The following is a 17,718-nucleotide window of genomic DNA, read 5'->3' on the forward strand; positions in this document are numbered from 1 at the left end:
CAATGGCTGTGGGTGATTTCCCGTAGGATTGAAATGATGCTAAAATCTGGTGGGCTAGGCATTACTTCAATCTGTGACCTTGAATATCTGTTAATGGGATCTTGTTTAGAGGTGGAAAAGGGCACTTGGTTCAAAAAACACTTTGGTAAGTTTGAAATACTTCATTTAATATGTTTATTACTTCAGTTCCAAAGGGCCAACCAGTAGCAGGATCCCATTGTGCCAAGTGCTCTCTCGGCTGTTTTGTGCTTGGACAATGCAAGGTGTAGGAATGTGTGCAGCGCTACAAGTGCGTGTGCAGTACCTGACTTCCTCCAAAACCAGAGCACTAGCTTAGCAGCAGGCCACATGATATTTCATGCAACCAGAAAGGAGGTAAATTGAAGCAGCCATGTTTGTACTAGTTCCCTCACTGTTATCTGTAGCTCTGTAAGAAATCGGACTGATTTGGGGCTTGCTATTTAGAGAAAAAAACATGGGTCTTGGGTGTCTTTTTGATTGAGTCTGTTAAAATGACTCTGCACTTCAGTTCATTCTCTTATTTTCACAGCTTCTAGTGGAAATTCTCATGAGACCAACACTTATTACACAGAAAAAGAAACCGAAAAGTAAGTAGATAAAGGTTTAAGGTTAAATAGCTGTTTTCAGTATCTTTCCTTGTTTCCTCCTCCATTTATTTATATCTTTCACCCTTTCTTTACTAAACAAATGATTCACTTTTCCTGAAATAGGAAAACTAATGTCAGTCATTCTTTGTGGTTCTAATTTGAGGGGGTGAATTATAGTCAGTATGTGTTTAAGGCTTAGTTTGTTAGTGTCTGTATTTTTTTTCAGTGTATAAATTTGTTTTCCAGGCATTGGCATGTCTGCAAATGTTAGAAACTTCCACTGAAGTTACTGGTGGCTATATAGCTCCTATTCAATCCCTCCAGAATGCTGTCCCTAGAATACAGAGCAGTTGAGTGAGTCATGAAGAGAATCCTATTTTTCCAGACATGTAATGAATAGTAATTTCCTAACTATATAATAAAGGGAGTGTGCCAAAGTGAACTAACTAGTTGCTTCAGAATAGCATTTTGTCTGCTGGAGCAGCTCAGTAGGCTCAATATTTGTATTTTTCATCTTCCATATCTACCTGACACTATCCGGTCCTTGCAATACCTCTGAGAAGGACAAGTATTATGATATCCTCCCCACTTCTCAAGTGAAGCAACTGAGATTCACAGGTGAAATATCAAGATAAAATCTGTCAAAGGTTTTGTTTACGCTGGGAAAATGCGTCCTGTTCGAAACCATGTTAGTTGGTTGCGGTTAATCCGAGGAGGGAAAGACTAGAAGACTGATGTTCGTTGGATGTAGGTCAGAATTAGCATGCCCTATAACATGTCCTCGGGCCATTAAATCTCTTGGACTATACTGCTCGGGTATCTCATTAATCATTTCTAACTGCTTGCTAATTGCAGCTTAATTTTTTTGCATATCCGTTTCAGGCTGTTTAGCTGACTATATAAAATGTCATACACAATGCTCTGTGATTATAGCATAGAAATTAAGTGTTCTGGAAACTGTGTAATGAATTGGTGTCTTATTTTTGCTTTGTAGTAAGTGACGACCTGATCAAGGACTGCTTAAGCATATTGTACAACACTTGCATATGTGTAAGTATTACCTTTTAAAAAATACTTTGTTCCATTTCTTGGCAAACAAACATGTTCCACGCTTCGGCATTGGCAGCACATACCCCAGGAATGAAAGTATATTTGCTTTAAAACATAATTTAAAGACATAATGCAACTCTAGTTTGCAACATTTTCCAAAGCCTTGTTACATATCTGGACCTACTATATTCAGCCACTCTCTGTGTTTGGGTGTTTAAGTAGTGTTTTATTTATAGGCCTTTCTATAATGCATTACTGCAGTAGCTGAGTGCCCAGTAATTCTGACACACTATTGTGGACATTAGTCTACATATTCATGTTCCCATCTGAGAGCTATTTTCAGCTCTTGTACTTAGAAACATAAATATCAAAATTAGAAAAATGTATGCCCATTAATTTGAGCATCTCTGCCTGTGTGCTGTTCAATACCCTAGTCAACCGAGGGTATTAGGGGCCTGATCCTGCAGACCATTCATATGCAGAACATCCTTGGTCAATCACTGGAACCTGAGTGCCGAGGAAGGGCTGCAGGTTAGAAGTCTGTAGAGAACTTGGCTCAAAAATTGAGGCCTAAAGTGCATATCTAATGACTAAAACACTGTCAATAAGGAACATATTTTCAATATTGTATAGTTAGTCATAACCCTTCAGTGGATAAATGATCACAAGCCTGAGAGCACATTTAAAATACAGTAGTTTTAATGAAATGCTGCATGTAATCACTGAGTTGGAGCCATCTTAGAGAAACTGACTTTCTCTTAACATTACAAAAGTATTCGTGCACAGTGTTCTCAAAACAATACAGAGACCCAGTAAAAGTGGCAAGGGCTGGTGTTTGACCATTCTTTATTTGATCTCCTAAGGGGGGGAAAATAGAGGTAGTTTGATAGCTGCATTTGATCTAAAGACGAGCGCATTTGCAATCCATAGAATAGCTGCTGGCTGACTTAACTCATTTCAATTGTAGTGCCCTCTCTGGATTATTGGGATGGATTTGAGTGGAGGGTTTCTTCAGGATTGTAAGACTGTCTAATGTCTTGGTGCAGTTCTGGACTAATTCTCTTTATATCTAGGTATGATATCTATGCTGATATCTAATCCATTTGATCAATACCTTATTGATAGGGTTCAGAGTAACAGCCGTGTTAGTCTGTATTCGCAAAAAGAAAAGGAGTACTTGTGGCACCACAAGTACTCCTTTTCTTTTTATTGATAGGGGTTTTTAAGAATAGTTTGTACAAATGCCTGTCAGGGAAGGTCAAGGTTTACTTGGCCCTGCCTCAGCGTAAGGGCCTGGACTTGATGACTTCTTGAGGTTTTGTTTCTATGCTACGGCCGCTAGTACATGGTCAGTCTTGCTGAACTCTGAACAGACAGCATTTCAAGCATTTGGGGTAGCATTTTCTGGAATAAAAAAAATACTGAATTAAACCGAAGAGCAACCTTACTCCAACCAGTGATCAGGGTGAAATACTAGCCCCATTGAAGTCAGTGGAAACTTTGAGCAAACTCTGTTCAACTGAGAACTATGTTAGCAGTTAGGCAAGAAAGATTAAGGCAACTGCTATCAGCTCCAATAGAGAGCTAAAGCCCACAGGCAACGCAGGATCCAGCTGTGCAACTTTTAATCTTGTTCCAAGCAGGCAAACAATTCAAGTCAAAATGGAGTTTTTCATCCCGGGGACCTGTAGTTTTGGCAGGCCCCATGAGGATTAGCTGAATTGTTGATCTTCCTGGTCAGCACGTCACCAAGTTCTAGGACTTGCCGAATTAGGTAACCAAGAGAGTGTCTGAAAGTGGCTTGCTACATATGATTATCACATCTGATTTGCCAGTGCAGCCACCTGCCATTGTTGGGTGTATTTTACTGTTCCTCACTTTCTTCTAGACTGAAGGAGTCACTAAACGATTGGCAGAAAGAAATGATTTTGTGTTGTTCCTGTTTACATTGATGACAAACAAAAAAACATTTCTGCAAACAGCAACGCTTATTGAAGATATCCTAGGAGTTAAAAAGGTCTGTGGATGTTTCCTATAATCGTGGTTGCGTAACTGTTCAGGGTTGTGTGCTAGAGGGGAAAAGTCATCTATGTTAATAGTGGGGTTTTTTTGTGAACATGCATTGAAGAAAATTTGCCATTTGTTACATGTCATTTAGTGTTACAAATAAAATATTGTTGGAGATATATAACCATTGTAAAACCTTGGGCAGGATACATTTAAGATCTCATCTACATTATGTGCTATAATCAGGTCAGGGACCAATGTTGTAAATTGATCTTTTGACACTGTTGCATTTGTAAGGTAGATGTACTTCTCTGTCTTGTCTTTGGGAATTTCATTCTCATCGCTAAATACTGAAGAATGAATATGTCAGGCTAAACTGCTTTCCAAATTGTCCTAAAAGGAGCCTTTTTGCTTGAGTTAGTCAGTCATTTGGTGGCTTTTAGTCTTCTCTAATTTAATGTTCGGGACTTTGTGCAATGTCACTGTTCTGCCTTAAAGGAATGTAATATTTAAAATATTGGTAGCCAAGCTTCCTTATGTTGAGAAAAAGTTCTATTAAAGTTGAAACAGCATAGATAGCAGGTGGAACAATGAAAATACACTTGTCAGTTTTACTCCCTGGTTCTCGTGCAGTGAGTCCTGCTAATGCCAAAACCTCTCCTTTTTAAAAAATGTCTATAGTACTGTTTTAATAAATTCTAAATGATAGCCCTGAATAATATGACCAGTATTCCTTCTTAGAGGGTGTCACTGCTACAAACCTAATTATTCCCTTTCCTCTGCTAATATCTCTTCAGCGGTGAAATATAGTAATTGGATTTCAGTGTCCAGCTAATTTCTGCCCCATAGATAGGGTTTTGGGGTTATATGGTTTGTGTTTTCCTGAAATTCAATATTTATGTAAATTCGGACTAATTATTAGGTTGTATATTTTGATTAACTTTGCTGAAGGATGCTTAGACGCTGTCTGAACTTTCCTTCTGATTACTTTTCAGAATCTTCCCTTATCACAGATGAAACTGTAATTTAAAAATAGCTGACAGCGTAGTCAATCTTTAGATGCATTTAACTTCGATAAATTTGGGGGTACAAACCAACAAAAGTTGGGGGGCGAAATTAAAATTTCAAAATAGCTAAAATTGACTTAGCGCTTATTTTTTCACAATTCTGTTTTGTTTTTGTTTTTTTTAGTAAAATGACTTGAGAATAATTTGATCTCTTATGAATTGGTGAACACATGGGATCTTAGCCTTGATTTGGGATTCACAGCCCCTTTCAAACTCTGAGGAATTTCTGCTACCCATCTACCCTTGTGTCTGACTAAATTTAAAACAATTTTAATTCTGTTGGGGAAGGCTCTTTAATTTTTATATGTTCCCTCTGTTAACGTTGATTTTTGGTTAAAAGACTGTGGGTTTATTTCATCGAATGATCAATACATTGTTTTTGTTTTCTATAGGAAATGATACAGTTAGAAGATATTCCCAATCTTGCAAGTCTAGTGTCCAGTTTTGATCAACAGCAACTTGCTAATTTCTGTAGGATCCTTGCAGTCACAATTTCAGAGCTTGAGACAGGGAGTGATGACAAACACACGCTTCTTGCTAAAAATGCACAGCAGAAAAAAAATTTGGGTCCTTCTCGAGCTGAAGTTAATCAAGGTAAAGTGTCCCAGTTACTAGAGTCTTGCATTCTAAACACAGGTCCAGAGGAATCAAAAAGGAAGTCCATAAACCTTCTCTCCATCCTGTCAAGAGTCTGAGGCTTCTGTATTGTGATATTGTAAGCCTTCTGCATTTATGATTCTTATTTCTTTAATTCTGCATTCCATGTAGGTTCTTACCCAAACTATCATTATCAACAACAACAACAAAAAAAACAGTTTAGTTTGATTCACATGCACCCTAGAAGTTAGTTGAGTAGGTATTGATGGTTAGAGTGGAGGGAAGATGTTTTCATGCTATGACGGGCTATAATGTCTCAGTACCATAGGTGTAGCCAGTGCTTGTCTGTTACCCAGGCAAGCATTTACATTGGTGTCAGGTGGCTTTATCTAATATCTTGCTCTAGAGCAATATATCAGTCTTTTTCCCCTTTCTCATTAAGGAAAAAATGTTTAATACAGTTTTTGGTTCTGGCCAGTCACCTACCAATTGCTATGCCAGTGTGGAGGAAAATACAACTTCCGTGGGGAGGGATACTCTTGATTTATTTCATACATACTGGTGAGGAGGTAGCATAGTGCATTAGAGTGTTACACTCGGAAGCAGACATAGGTTCTGTGTCTGTCCCTGAACTAACTTGGGTTGTGACCGTGAGCCAACTCATTGACCTCTGTCAGTGTCCAAGTGAGCTGTGCTCGTGAAGGGTTATGTAAGAGCTACGTGTGGATTTATCACTATTTGTGGACCTAGGATTTCTAGCTTGCGTTTAGTCATGCTTTTGAAGACTCTCTGGTGTGATGATCTGACTAGAATACCTCTTCCCTTAGAGTTTCAGGAGTTAATTTTCCACGTTATGGGAAGTAACCTTTTATATTAGATATCAGAAGGTGAGGACCATTGTAAGAGAACAGTCCAGACCAAAGTCTGAACTAGAAATTATATTGGGCAAAATCTGTCTAATCTTAAATTCTTGCTGGAAATCTTGAAGCAACACGTGTGCTGCTTTTCAGATTGAGTTGGCATTTTTGGAATAAAACTGAATGTTAAGGAGTTAATATTTTAAGCAGTTTCAAATAGTATTAGGCTAAATCTTGGTTCACATTTTGACCTCAGTTTTTTGGTATAATGATGACTCATATTAAGTATACTTAATTAAACAAATAGCAGAGAGAGATCTGTATATAGACGTTGCTTACATTTAAAGTCCCTGATGGTTTGTAATTTTTTTTTTCCAGAGGTGTTGCATGCCTGATGCCCTTTTGGGAGGCATTGGTAGTTGCAGGTGCTCAGCATCTTGGAACTTGAGGCCACTGTGTGAGCTTTTTTATTGCCTTGAGCACCTTTGACTCGAATGTTATCTTAAGTTCCTACTTCACTGTGAGCCTTCTAGGCTTTATCAGACAATGTAATCAATTAAAATGCCAGCAAAGGGAAGGTGAACTGGTTTCACTTTTGTTGTCTGAAACTCTTTGAAATATGAGCAGCCCAGGGCTTTGGTATATAGACTCTCCAGGAAGCTCTTGTCATTAGGATCCAGTCCATTTAGCGGTTTCAGTGTCAATATCTAAATGTTCAACTTAGCCCTCATCTACAAGTAGCAAATTCAGAGTATGAAGCAATGGGCTGGCCAAAAAGATTCTCCTCACACCTCTCAACAATCATGCTGCTACATTCTGCACTGGTTGTGGGCAGCAGAGTGGCCTTTTCAGAAGCTCTTTGTAAAAAGTATGTATGCATGAGAGTGGTGCCACTGGATGGTGACAAATGGGTATTCTTTACCGCAAATAAGCCCTTATGGCTGAAGATCCAAGGACATCTAATATATTAAAGTGAATGTGCAAATCTTCAGGCTGTTTAAGCAAACTAACTGAATATGTCCCGGATCCTGCAAATGCTTAAATCTGAGTATTTCAGTAGTCTCTCTGCACATGCTTGAAGTGAGCTATTTGCATGTTTGTTTGCAGGGTCCGGGTCTAAATGTATAAACCTAAAATATTATTTTTCACATATAATTTTAAGTTAACTTAATCTTTTTCTAAGTTCAGAATTCCATGGTTGACATGCTGCTGCTGTTGGAATTGCAGCCACTGAAAATGGTGGTACTTAGACTAAGGGCCTTGGCTTTTGAGTGCACAAGGATGAAGATTTAGCGTAGGATTATATCTAACAGCTCTGTTTTTATTTGATGATGAAGACCGGATACTATGTATCTTTGTGAAAGCCTTACACTGAGGGCAAACTGCAGCTTTTATTCAAAGTTGACATAGGAATCAACAAAAACAAATCGAATGTGTAATGCAGCAACATCAGTCCACCCTGCGTGGGAAAGGATTTAAAGTACCGATTTTAATCATGATTTAAACCAGCAAGCAGGAAAACTCAATTTAAATAATTGATTTTGATCTTCTTTTGCCTTTGTGCTTTTTAGTTACTTTCCTTTAGTTGATTCTCCATTGGTTGGTAATCATTATATTTAGTTGAAAATCAACATGTTTTAGTCTCTGTGCTAAATTTGGTGGTACTTTTTGCCAACCAGAAGGATACATTATATCTCTACATTTATTTAAGCAGTTATATAGATTCTTAATTTTTACATTTCCTTGTTATGTTAGAAAATGGTGAATAATGCATTTCTTATTAGATGGTTTTTTTACTTGTTTCAAGCTCTATTTGGATGGAAATTGGAATTCAATTAAAAATATGCAAAAGCATTGTTTTATTGATTAAATAAGCTATCTTAAATATCCTATACATATAAGAGAAAAAAGTTTTTCAAAACCATGTGCATTTAAAACTGATTTATTAAACAAAGGAAGTATTATCTGTAGTTGTGAATTATACTGATAGTTTGAGCACCATGTCCTTTGTGATTTTTGAGCTAGTAGATACCATGTTCTCTCATTTAGTTTCTTTTAATATATTGGAGAAAGAAAACCAGCTTTCCTACTTTTTCAACTCCCAATCAATTTCTTAACTTTTGAAAGAGCTGGTCATTGAACTGAATTAGTTGAATAAAGTGAAATGGGGAAAAAAAATTCTTTTTGCATCTGCAGAAGAGGCAACTATTGTTAAAGCCAGTTTAACAATTCAACAAACGCTGGTTCCAGGGCCTTAGCCAGTTACTTCCACCAGTTCAGTGGTCTGCCTCTCGTTAAAACTTCAGTAGCAAATGTATTGATTGATGTGAATGTTTTTGTTTTATTTAAATTATTTTAATAGGTTATAGTAAGTTTAGGCCTTAACAGAGGTTGTCATAATTTGAGTTTAATTTTAAACTAGTAGATGAAAACCTGCACTGTTGCACAGATGTAATCTGTAAAGGGAGGTGTGGGGGTGTTTTTGTTTTAAGAGAAGGCAGAGAACTTTAAAAATTGAACAGTAACAGACCGCAAATCCCAGTGATGATGGAATCTGGTGATATTTTAAACAAAAAGAGTTCTCAGCCATACAAGTATCTGTTTCCATCACTTCACACTGACTCAGCGGATGTTCAGAGTTGAGGATAGATTATTCTATGTGCTGGTGGTGGTGGTGTGTGGGTGGTTGTATTTGTGTTGTCCTGGGAGAGTTGTATAGATTTGTGCAGGTGGTGAGTGAGGACTGGGTGCTCCAGTGAGGGGAAGGGTGTTTGAGGCTATTGTATGTACTGGTGATAGACCTGTGCATGGTTTTGAAGAACTGTAGCAGTTGGGCCAGGTAATCCATCATCTATGCCAAAGGTCTCAAACTCAAATGACCATGAGGGACACATGAGGACTAGTGCATTGGCCCGAGGGCCGCATCACTGACACCCCACCCTTGCTGCCCCCGGCTCCTCCCCCACTCCACTCCTTCCATGAGGCCCCACCCCTTCCCTGCCCCCATTTCAACCCCTTCCCCGAAGTCCCTACCCCAAGCCCGCCCCCTTCCTGCCCCCAGAGGGAGCAAGAGGGGTGCAGGGTGTGGCGGGGGCTGAAGGCAGGGTGTGCAGTGTGTGGCGGGGGCTCAGGGCAGGGAGTGCAGGAGGTGGGCAGGGTGCGACAGAGGGCTCAGGCAGGGAGTTGGGGGGGTGTGGGGTGCAGCAGGGGGCTCAGGGCAGGGAGTTGGGGTGCAGGACGGGTTCAGGGTGCAGGCTCCGGCCCAGCGCCGCTTATCTAGAGTGGCTCTGGAGTGGCAGCGGCATGCACCGGGGCCAGGGCAGGCTCGCTGCCTGCCCTGGCCCCTCACCCCTCTGCTCTGCTCCAGGAAGCAGCTGGAACCACGTCCCTGGAGGTGGAGGGGGGCACACAGCTCTGTGTGCTGCTCTTGCTGCTGCTCCTCCAGGTACCTCCCCCAAAGCTCCCATTAGCTGCGGTTCCCTGTTCCTGGCCAATGGGAGCTGCGGAGGGCAGTGCCTGGAAGCGAGAGTAATGCATGGAGTCCTCTTCTCCCTCCCCCCCGGGGAGGGGGGGGGCCGCAGGGGCATGGTTCCGGCCGCTTCAGGGAGCGGCGTGGGGCTTGCGGTGCCACGGGGTGGAAGGAGGGGCGCGTGGGAGCTTGGTGGGCTGCACGAAAGAACCCCGCGGGCCACATGCGGCCCGCAGGCTGCGTGTTTGAGACTCCTGATCTATGCAGTCTTCCTCATACAACCAGTGAAATTGTTGCCTGCTAATTAGCTGTTGAGTAAGGGTGGTGTTTGGTTGAGTTACTTCAGATATCACAGTGCACTAGGACTCTTGACATGGCAGACTAAATTACTTTCCTAAATGATTTTAATAAGTAAATGTAATAGTAAGTTTAGGCCTTAAACTCAAATTATAACAGCCTATGTTAATTTTGAAACTAGTTGCTGAAAGCCCTTGCTGTTGCATGGGTGTAATTCATAAAGTCAAAATGGCTGAGAACCTAAAAGTGGGACAGTAACAGACTGAATCCCAGTGATGATGCAACTTGATGATATTCTGACCAAGAAGAGCTCTCAACCAATGCTCGTAGCTGTTTCCTTCTCTTCATGATGACTTAACAGACATTCTAGGCTTAAAAAAGATCCATTTTTTAAAAACGATTTGTTTTTACCCAACCTGTCATGTCTAACTGTCAAGGATCTCTCTTGCTGCTGTTGAGCGCTCATCAAAAAAGCCAATATTTGGCTCTTGTCAGCTATATAGAATACAGTTGTGTACACTGTTGTATACTTCGATAAGAGCATTTTGAAAAGTGAATTTGCCATCTGGCATGGAGTCTTTTGTTGGTTGTTGACTTGTTGTGGTGTTTTCCTGTTGTAGCTACACTCCTGAATATTCCAGGCTTTGTTGAGCGATTATGCAAACTGGCAACAAGGAAAGTATCAGAAACAACAGGTACTTCCAATTTTCTCCAGGAGTTAGAGGAGTGGTACACCTGGCTGGACAATGCGCTTGTTCTTGATGCCCTGATGCGAGTAGCAAATGAGGAGGCAGAGCAGAGCAGCACAGGTATCTGTTGTTATTTACTAATCTATGGCTTTGCTTTATGGCTTGTAGAATAGCTGGGTTTCGCTTCTATCTCCTCCCCATTCCCTCTTCCAAAAAAAAAAAAAACCAAATCAACATGTTGAGCACAGTATGCTTAAATCTGTCTCCTGTTTTACTGCAAAGTGATTTGATTTTTGTACTTACCAATAGATCCTATTGCGAAGTTTACTTCTCAGCTGTCCAAAGAGCTCCTTATATAGTGTTATGCTTGCAACCCTCTGAATCCCTCTCACGAGAGGTAGGAGAGTTTTATTTCCATTTTACAGATGTGGGAAACTGAGGCACAAATTAAGCAATTTGCTCAAAAGCTACAGCAAACTGGCTGTAGAATTGGGATTAGAATCTAAGCATTCTTGCATCCATCTCCATGCTCAGGCAACTCAGTGATTAGTCTTCACACAATGGCAAGTAATTTGGATAAACTGTTAATTGTTCCAGCAAATCATTTAGCTGCTATCTCCAACTGAATTAAGACAACTTAGAACCATACAAATGTAGGGCTGGAAGGGACCTGGAGAGATCATCAAGTTCAGCCCCCTATGCTGAGACAGGGCCAAGTAAACCTCAACCATCCCTGACAAGTGTTTGTCTGTACAACCTAATCTCAAACGATGGGGATTCCATCATTCTTTCCTTGGAAACCTGTTCCAGAGCTTAACTACCCTTGTAGTTAGAAGGCTTTTCCTAATATCTCACCTCAATGACCTTTGCTGCAGATTAAGCCCATTACTTCTTGGTCTACCTTCAGTGGACACAGAGAATAATTGATCCCCATTCTCTTTGTAACAGCCCTTAACGTATTTGAAGACTGTCATCAGGTTCCCCATCAGCAGTCTTTTCTGAAGACTAAATGTCCAGCTTTTGTAACCTTTCTTCACAGGTCAGGCTTTCCAGACTTTTTATCATTTTGGTTGCTTTCTTCTGGATACTCTCTCCAATTTGTCCACATCTTTCTTAAAGTGTGGCGCCCAGAATTGGGCACAGTACTCCAGCTGATGCCTCACCAGTGCCATATAGACAGGACAGTTACCTCCCATATCTTACATACTACACTCTTGTTAATACACCCCAGTATGACATTGCCTCATTTTGCAACTGCATCACTTTGTTGACTCATATTCAGTTTGTGATCCAGCAGTACTACCAGCCAGCCAAGTACTCCCTATTTTGTAGATGTGCATTTGATTTTTTTTCCCTTCCTAAATGTAGTACTTTGCATTTACTGTAGAATTTCATCTTGTTTTCAGACCAATCCTCCAATTTATCAAAGTCGTTTTGAATTCTAATCCTGTGCTCCAAAGTGCTTGCAACCTCTCCCAGTTTGATGTAATCTGAAAATTTTATAAGCATACTCTCCACTCCATTATCCAAGTCATTAGTGAACATATTGACTGTACCAGACCAAGGACTGACCCCCATGGAACTCCACTAGATACACCATCCCAATTTCACAGCAAGCCATTTATAATTACTCTGAGTACAATCTTTCAACCATTTGTGCACCCAATTTACAATAATTTCATCTAGACCACGTTTCGCTAGTTTGCTTATGAGTGTGTCATGGGGGACTGTATCAGAAGCCTTTCTAAACTCAAGATATATCATGTCTTCTGCTTCCCACCATCCATTAGGCCAGTAACTCTGTCAAAGAGGAAGTTAGAGTGGTCCGGCATGGTTTGTTTTTGACAAATCCGTGATGGCTTTTCCTTATAACTGTATTATTCTGTGCTTACAAGTTGATTGTTTAATAAGGTGTTCCATTGTCTTTCCAGGTATTGAATTTAGGCTGACTGGTCTGTAGTTCCCTAGGCCCTCTAAAAATAGGTACTATGTTTGTCCTTCCCCAGCCCTCTGGGACCTCACCCGTCCGCCATGTGTTCTCTCAAAGATAATGGCTAATGGTTCCACGATTGCTTCAGCCAGTTCCTTAAGTACCCTAGAATGAGTTTCATCAGGCCCTGCTGGCTTGAATACATCTAATTTATTGAAATATTCTTTAACCCGTTCTTTCTCTATTTTTGCTTGCATTCCTTCCCCCTTTTTATGTTTGTTTTGAAGATGTGTTATGTAAGCTCTGAAGTATTGTGATGAAAATACATATACACTCCCTTCACTATGGGAATACATAGATTATGAGGTCAGAAGAAACCATTCTGATCTTCTTCTTAGTTTGACCACTTGTATAACACAGGAGGTGAACTACTCTCCCAAAAATGTAGTCTCCTTAGTGGAGTAGACCTTATAAGGTTGTTTTATTGATCTCCAAATTTTACATAGCTTCTGAAGATACATAGGAGCAACTTTCGTCTTGATCCTACTTGATCAGGATTGTGGCAAAAACTCTTATTAAAAATCCTGCAAATATACTAAAACAAAATTAAGTGTAGGTCTTGCACACAGAACTGTCTCTGTTCAGTGTGTTATCTCGGTATGTGTGCACAATTTTGGTTTGGTGTAAAGTGGAAAAAGCTTGCTACTATAAAAGAGAACTCTCTCAGAAATGGAGTACACATTTCACAGAACTCTTGATCTTGGATAATCTCTGTGATCATCAGAATAAGGGCTGCAACTTCCTCTTCTGGGCAATGTGAGTGTCTCTCTGACTTTGGCTGCATGCCTCCCAGCACTCATGCATGTTTAACCGGTTCACAGAAATGTAGTATGGGGACAGCATGACTTGCACCTCCTTAAGTCAAGCCACCATGATGGGTCTAACTTTAAATCCTAGCCTGTTTATTTAAAGTGTGTCAATTTTGTGATCTAAATAATTCCATATCGTGGCTTCCATTGCATCCCAAACGTGTTACATTTTTATCTCTGTCCTTCAACATTATACTTACAGAATGGATTTTCAGAAGCATTTAGCACTGGCCTACCTGTAACCCCCCACTGGAGATAGTTAGAGGAGAGTTAGGCCAAAGCTGAGCATTTTTGAAAATCATACCCCCGAATTCATGATTTCCTGTGTACAAAGAAGAGAACAAGGGTCGAAGTGACATAGTGTCATTAGGAATTTCACATTTGTAATCCATTAGTTTTGTGTATGAAATGCTGTTTGGCTTGTTATGAGAAGGTGAGCTATTTTAAAAAAAAATATTTGAGGTAAGGATCCTAACGCTGTCCTAATCTAAACCATAGTGGTGCGTTTTTCCCAGAGTGAGAAAAACGTCTTGCAGATAACTTGGAATTGCTTATTTCAGTCCCATGACACATCTTCATTTTTGCTAGGAAGATCTTTAAGCAAATGTGCTGGTCATACGTTTGCAGTACTGCAGTATTGGTATTACATAAAGCAGTAACCAGTCCTTTTCCTGTGGGGACTACCTCAGGCTCATGTCTCTGATCTCTCATTTAGAATCTTCAGATGAAAGTGGATTAGCCAACACCTCAACAAGAACTCAGCTTCCACAGTCCATGAAGATCATGCATGAGATCATGTACAAGCTGGAGGTGTTGTATGTTCTCTGTGTATTGCTGATGGGGAGACAGAGGAATCAGGTGAGTGTCTACCTAAATGTTCATGTGTGCATAGAATAGTCATTGTCTTTTTAAATCCAATCATTCAGTTTAGCCTACCTGAACCCACCATCATGCGCTCCAAGTTTTTGTTTAGTGAAGCTGTATTGGAGTCACTGGTTAGAAACCACTCAGTACTTTCCCGCTTAGAGTTCCTTTACATCTGGGCCTCATGGTGAGGTTTGTAAACACTTTTTTTATTTAGAGAAAGTTCTACAAACAAATGTACATTTTAAGTACAATCCTATAAGCACAAATAACTGGTACTTTATAAACCTACGTACGGATACAAAAGAACATGAAAATGAACAGAAGAATTGTTCATGGTAGTACACAATGTGTGCTTCGCTGCTTTCTGGGCAAAGCACAGTCTCTGTTGCATGGAGTTCATAGTTCAAGGACATACAGAGAAAGTGAAACTAATATATATGGATAGGCTGGGGCTGTGGGATCAAGAAAATCATGGACTCTGTGAAAGGCTTTTTGATGGGGGGGGGGGGGGGGGGTTGTGTAAATGCAAAGACTTCATTTCTGCCTTTTTCCATTGCAAGAATGCAGCTTTCATAGTATACATGAATGTGCTGCAAAAAGCTGCCTCCGATTTCTATCCCACTCCAACCCCTTTCGCTGTCATAAGGCACAAACTTTGCTGCATACAGGTGTCCATTTGAATACTATTTTTGTTAAGTATGGCTGTTTGAGAAGTAAGCGTTCCACTGAAATCGAGGCACATTATAAGGAAATCCTTCTCTGATTCCACTATGCTGAGAAATGCCAGCAGAAAAACAACGTGTTCATGGATACTAAGGTCAGAAGGGACCATTATGATCATCTAGTCCGACCTCTTGCACAATGCAGGCCACAGAATCTCACCCACCCACTCCTGCGATAAACCTCTCACCTATGTCTGAGCTACTGAAGTCCTCAAATCGTGGTTTAAAGACTTCAAGGAGCAGAGACACCTGCAGCAAGTGACCTGTGACCCATGCTACAGAGGAAGGTGAAAAACCTCCAGGGCCTCTTCCAGTCTGCCCTGGAGGAAAATTCCTTCCGGACCCCAAATATGGCGATCAGCTGAACCCTGAGCATATGAGCAAGATTCACTAACCAGATACCCAGGAAAGAATTCTCTATAATAACTCAGATTCCACCCCATCTAATATCCCATCACAGGCCACTGGGCCTATTTACCATGAATATTTAAAGATCAGTTAATTGCCAAAAACATGTTATCCCATCATACCATCTCCTGCATAAACTTACGGAGTCTAATCTTAAAGCCAGATAGGTCTTTTGCCCCCACTGCTTCCCTTGGAAGGCTATTCCAAAACTTCACTCCTCTGATGGTTAGAAACCTTCGTCTAATTTCAAGTCGAAACTTCCCGATGACCAGTTTATATCCATTTGTTCTTATGTCCACATTGGTACTGAGCTTAAATAATTCCTCTCCCTCTCCTGTATTTATCCCTCTGATATATTTAGAGAGAGCAATCATATCTCCCCTCAACCTTCTTTTGGTTAAGCTAAACAAGCCAAGCTCCTTGAGTCTCCTTTCATAAGACAGGTTTTCCATTCCTCGGATCATCCTAATAGCCCTTCTCTGTACCTGTTCCAGTTTGAATTCATCCTTCTTAAACATGGGAGACCAGAACTGCACACAGTATTCCAGGTGAGGTCTCACCCAGTGCCTTGTATAACAGTACTAAAACTTCCTTATCTCTACTGGAAATACCTCGCCTGATGCATCCCAAGACCGCATTAGCTTTTTTCACGGCCACATCACATTGGCGGCTCATAGTCATCCTATGATCAACCAGTATTCCAAGGTCGTCATCCTCCTCCATTACTTCTAATTGATGCGTCCGCAGCTTATAACTAAAATTCTTGTTGTTAATCCCTAATGCATGACCTTACACTTTTCACCATTAAATTTCATCCTATTACTATTACTCCAGTTTACAAGGTCATCCAGATCTTCCTGTATGATATCCTAGTCTCTCTCTAAATTGGCAATACCTCCCAGCTTTGTATCATCCGCAGACTTTTTTAGCACACTCCCACTTTTTGTGCTGAGGTCAGTAATAAAAAGATTAAATAAGATTGGTCCCAAAACTGATCCCTGAGGAACTCCACTGGTAACCTCCCTCCAGCCTGACAGTTCACCTTTCAGTATGACCCGCTGTAGTCTCCCCTTTAACCATTTCCTTATCCACCTTTCAATTTTCATATTGATCCCCATCTTATCCAGTTTAACTAATAATTCCCCATGTGGCACGGTATCAAACGCCTTACTGAAATCTAGCTAAATTAGATCCACTGCGTTTCCTTTGTCTAAAAAATCTGTTACTTTCTCAAAGAAGGAGATCAGGTTGGTTTGGCACGATCTACCTTTTATAAAACCATGTTGTATTTTGTCCCATTTACCACTGATCTCAGTGTCCTTAACTACTTTCTCCTTCAAAATATTTTCCAAGACCTTGCATACTACAGATGTCAAACTAACAGGCCTATAATTACCCGGATCACTTTTTTTCCCTTTCTTAAAAATAGGAACTATGTTAGCAATTCTCCAATCGTACAGTACAACCCCTGAGTTTACAGATTCATTAAAAATTCTTGCTAATGGGCTTGGAATTTCATGTGCCAACTCCTTTTAATATTCTTGAATGAAGATTATCTGGGCCCCCGATTTAGTCCCATTAAGCTGTTCGAGTTTCGCTTCTACCTCAGATATGGTAATATCTACCTCCATATCCTCATTCCCATTTGTCATGCCCTAAGATCCTCATTAGCCTTATTAAAGACTGAGGCAAAGTATTTGTTTAGATATTGGGCCATGCCTAGATTATCCTTGACCTCCACTCCATCCTCAGTGTTTAGCAGTCCCACTTCTTTCTTTTTCTTATTTATATGGCTATAGAACCTTTTACTTTTGGTTTTAATTCCTTTTGCAAGGTCCAACTCTACTTTATCCTTACGTGTTCTGACCTCAATAAGGTAGCTTTCCTTGCTGATCCCTCCCATCTTCCACTCCCTGTATGCTTTCTCTTAATCACCTCTCTGAGATGCTTGCTCATCCAGCTTGGTCTACAACTCCTGCCTATGAATTTTTTCCCCTTTCTTGGGTTGCAGGCTTCCGATAGCTTCTGCAGCTTTGACTTAAAGTAATCCCAGGCCTCCTCTGCCTTTTAGATCGATAAGTTCTTCAGTCCAATCCACTTCCCTAACTAATTTCCTTAATTTTTGAGTCAGCCCTTTTGAAATCAAAAACCCTAGTTGCAGGTTTATTTTTGTTTATCCTCCCGTTCAGTTTGAACTGAATTAGCTCATGGTCACTTGAACCAAGATTGTCCCCTACAACCATTTCTTCTATGAGGTCCTCACTACTCACCAAAACCAAAT

The 17,718-nt window shown here is 40.4% G+C and overlaps 1 protein-coding gene across 4 annotated transcripts in view; it reads left to right on the forward strand.

Annotated features, from left to right (window-relative positions):
* Positions 1 to 17,718, forward strand: part of LOC102947502 (transient receptor potential cation channel subfamily C member 4 associated protein) — a 76,543-nt gene that overhangs the window by 31,232 nt on the left and 27,593 nt on the right. For 2 of the 4 annotated variants that reach the window (XM_037877302.2, XM_037877303.2), the window contains exons 4-9: positions 551 to 608; positions 1,603 to 1,658; positions 3,547 to 3,675; positions 5,125 to 5,326; positions 10,573 to 10,761; positions 14,156 to 14,298. In XM_037877302.2, coding sequence (XP_037733230.1) covers positions 551 to 608; positions 1,603 to 1,658; positions 3,547 to 3,675; positions 5,125 to 5,326; positions 10,573 to 10,761; positions 14,156 to 14,298 — 777 coding nt within the window. Of the gene's footprint in view, positions 1 to 186; positions 376 to 550; positions 609 to 1,602; positions 1,659 to 3,546; positions 3,676 to 5,124; positions 5,327 to 10,572; positions 10,762 to 14,155; positions 14,299 to 17,718 lie in introns of all 4 variants that reach the window. The other 2 variants (XM_037877304.2, XM_043526629.1) reach the window with 2 other exon arrangements.

Source organism: Chelonia mydas, chromosome 13, assembly GCF_015237465.2.
Source record: "Chelonia mydas isolate rCheMyd1 chromosome 13, rCheMyd1.pri.v2, whole genome shotgun sequence".
Classification (NCBI taxonomy): Eukaryota; Metazoa; Chordata; order Testudines; family Cheloniidae; genus Chelonia; species Chelonia mydas.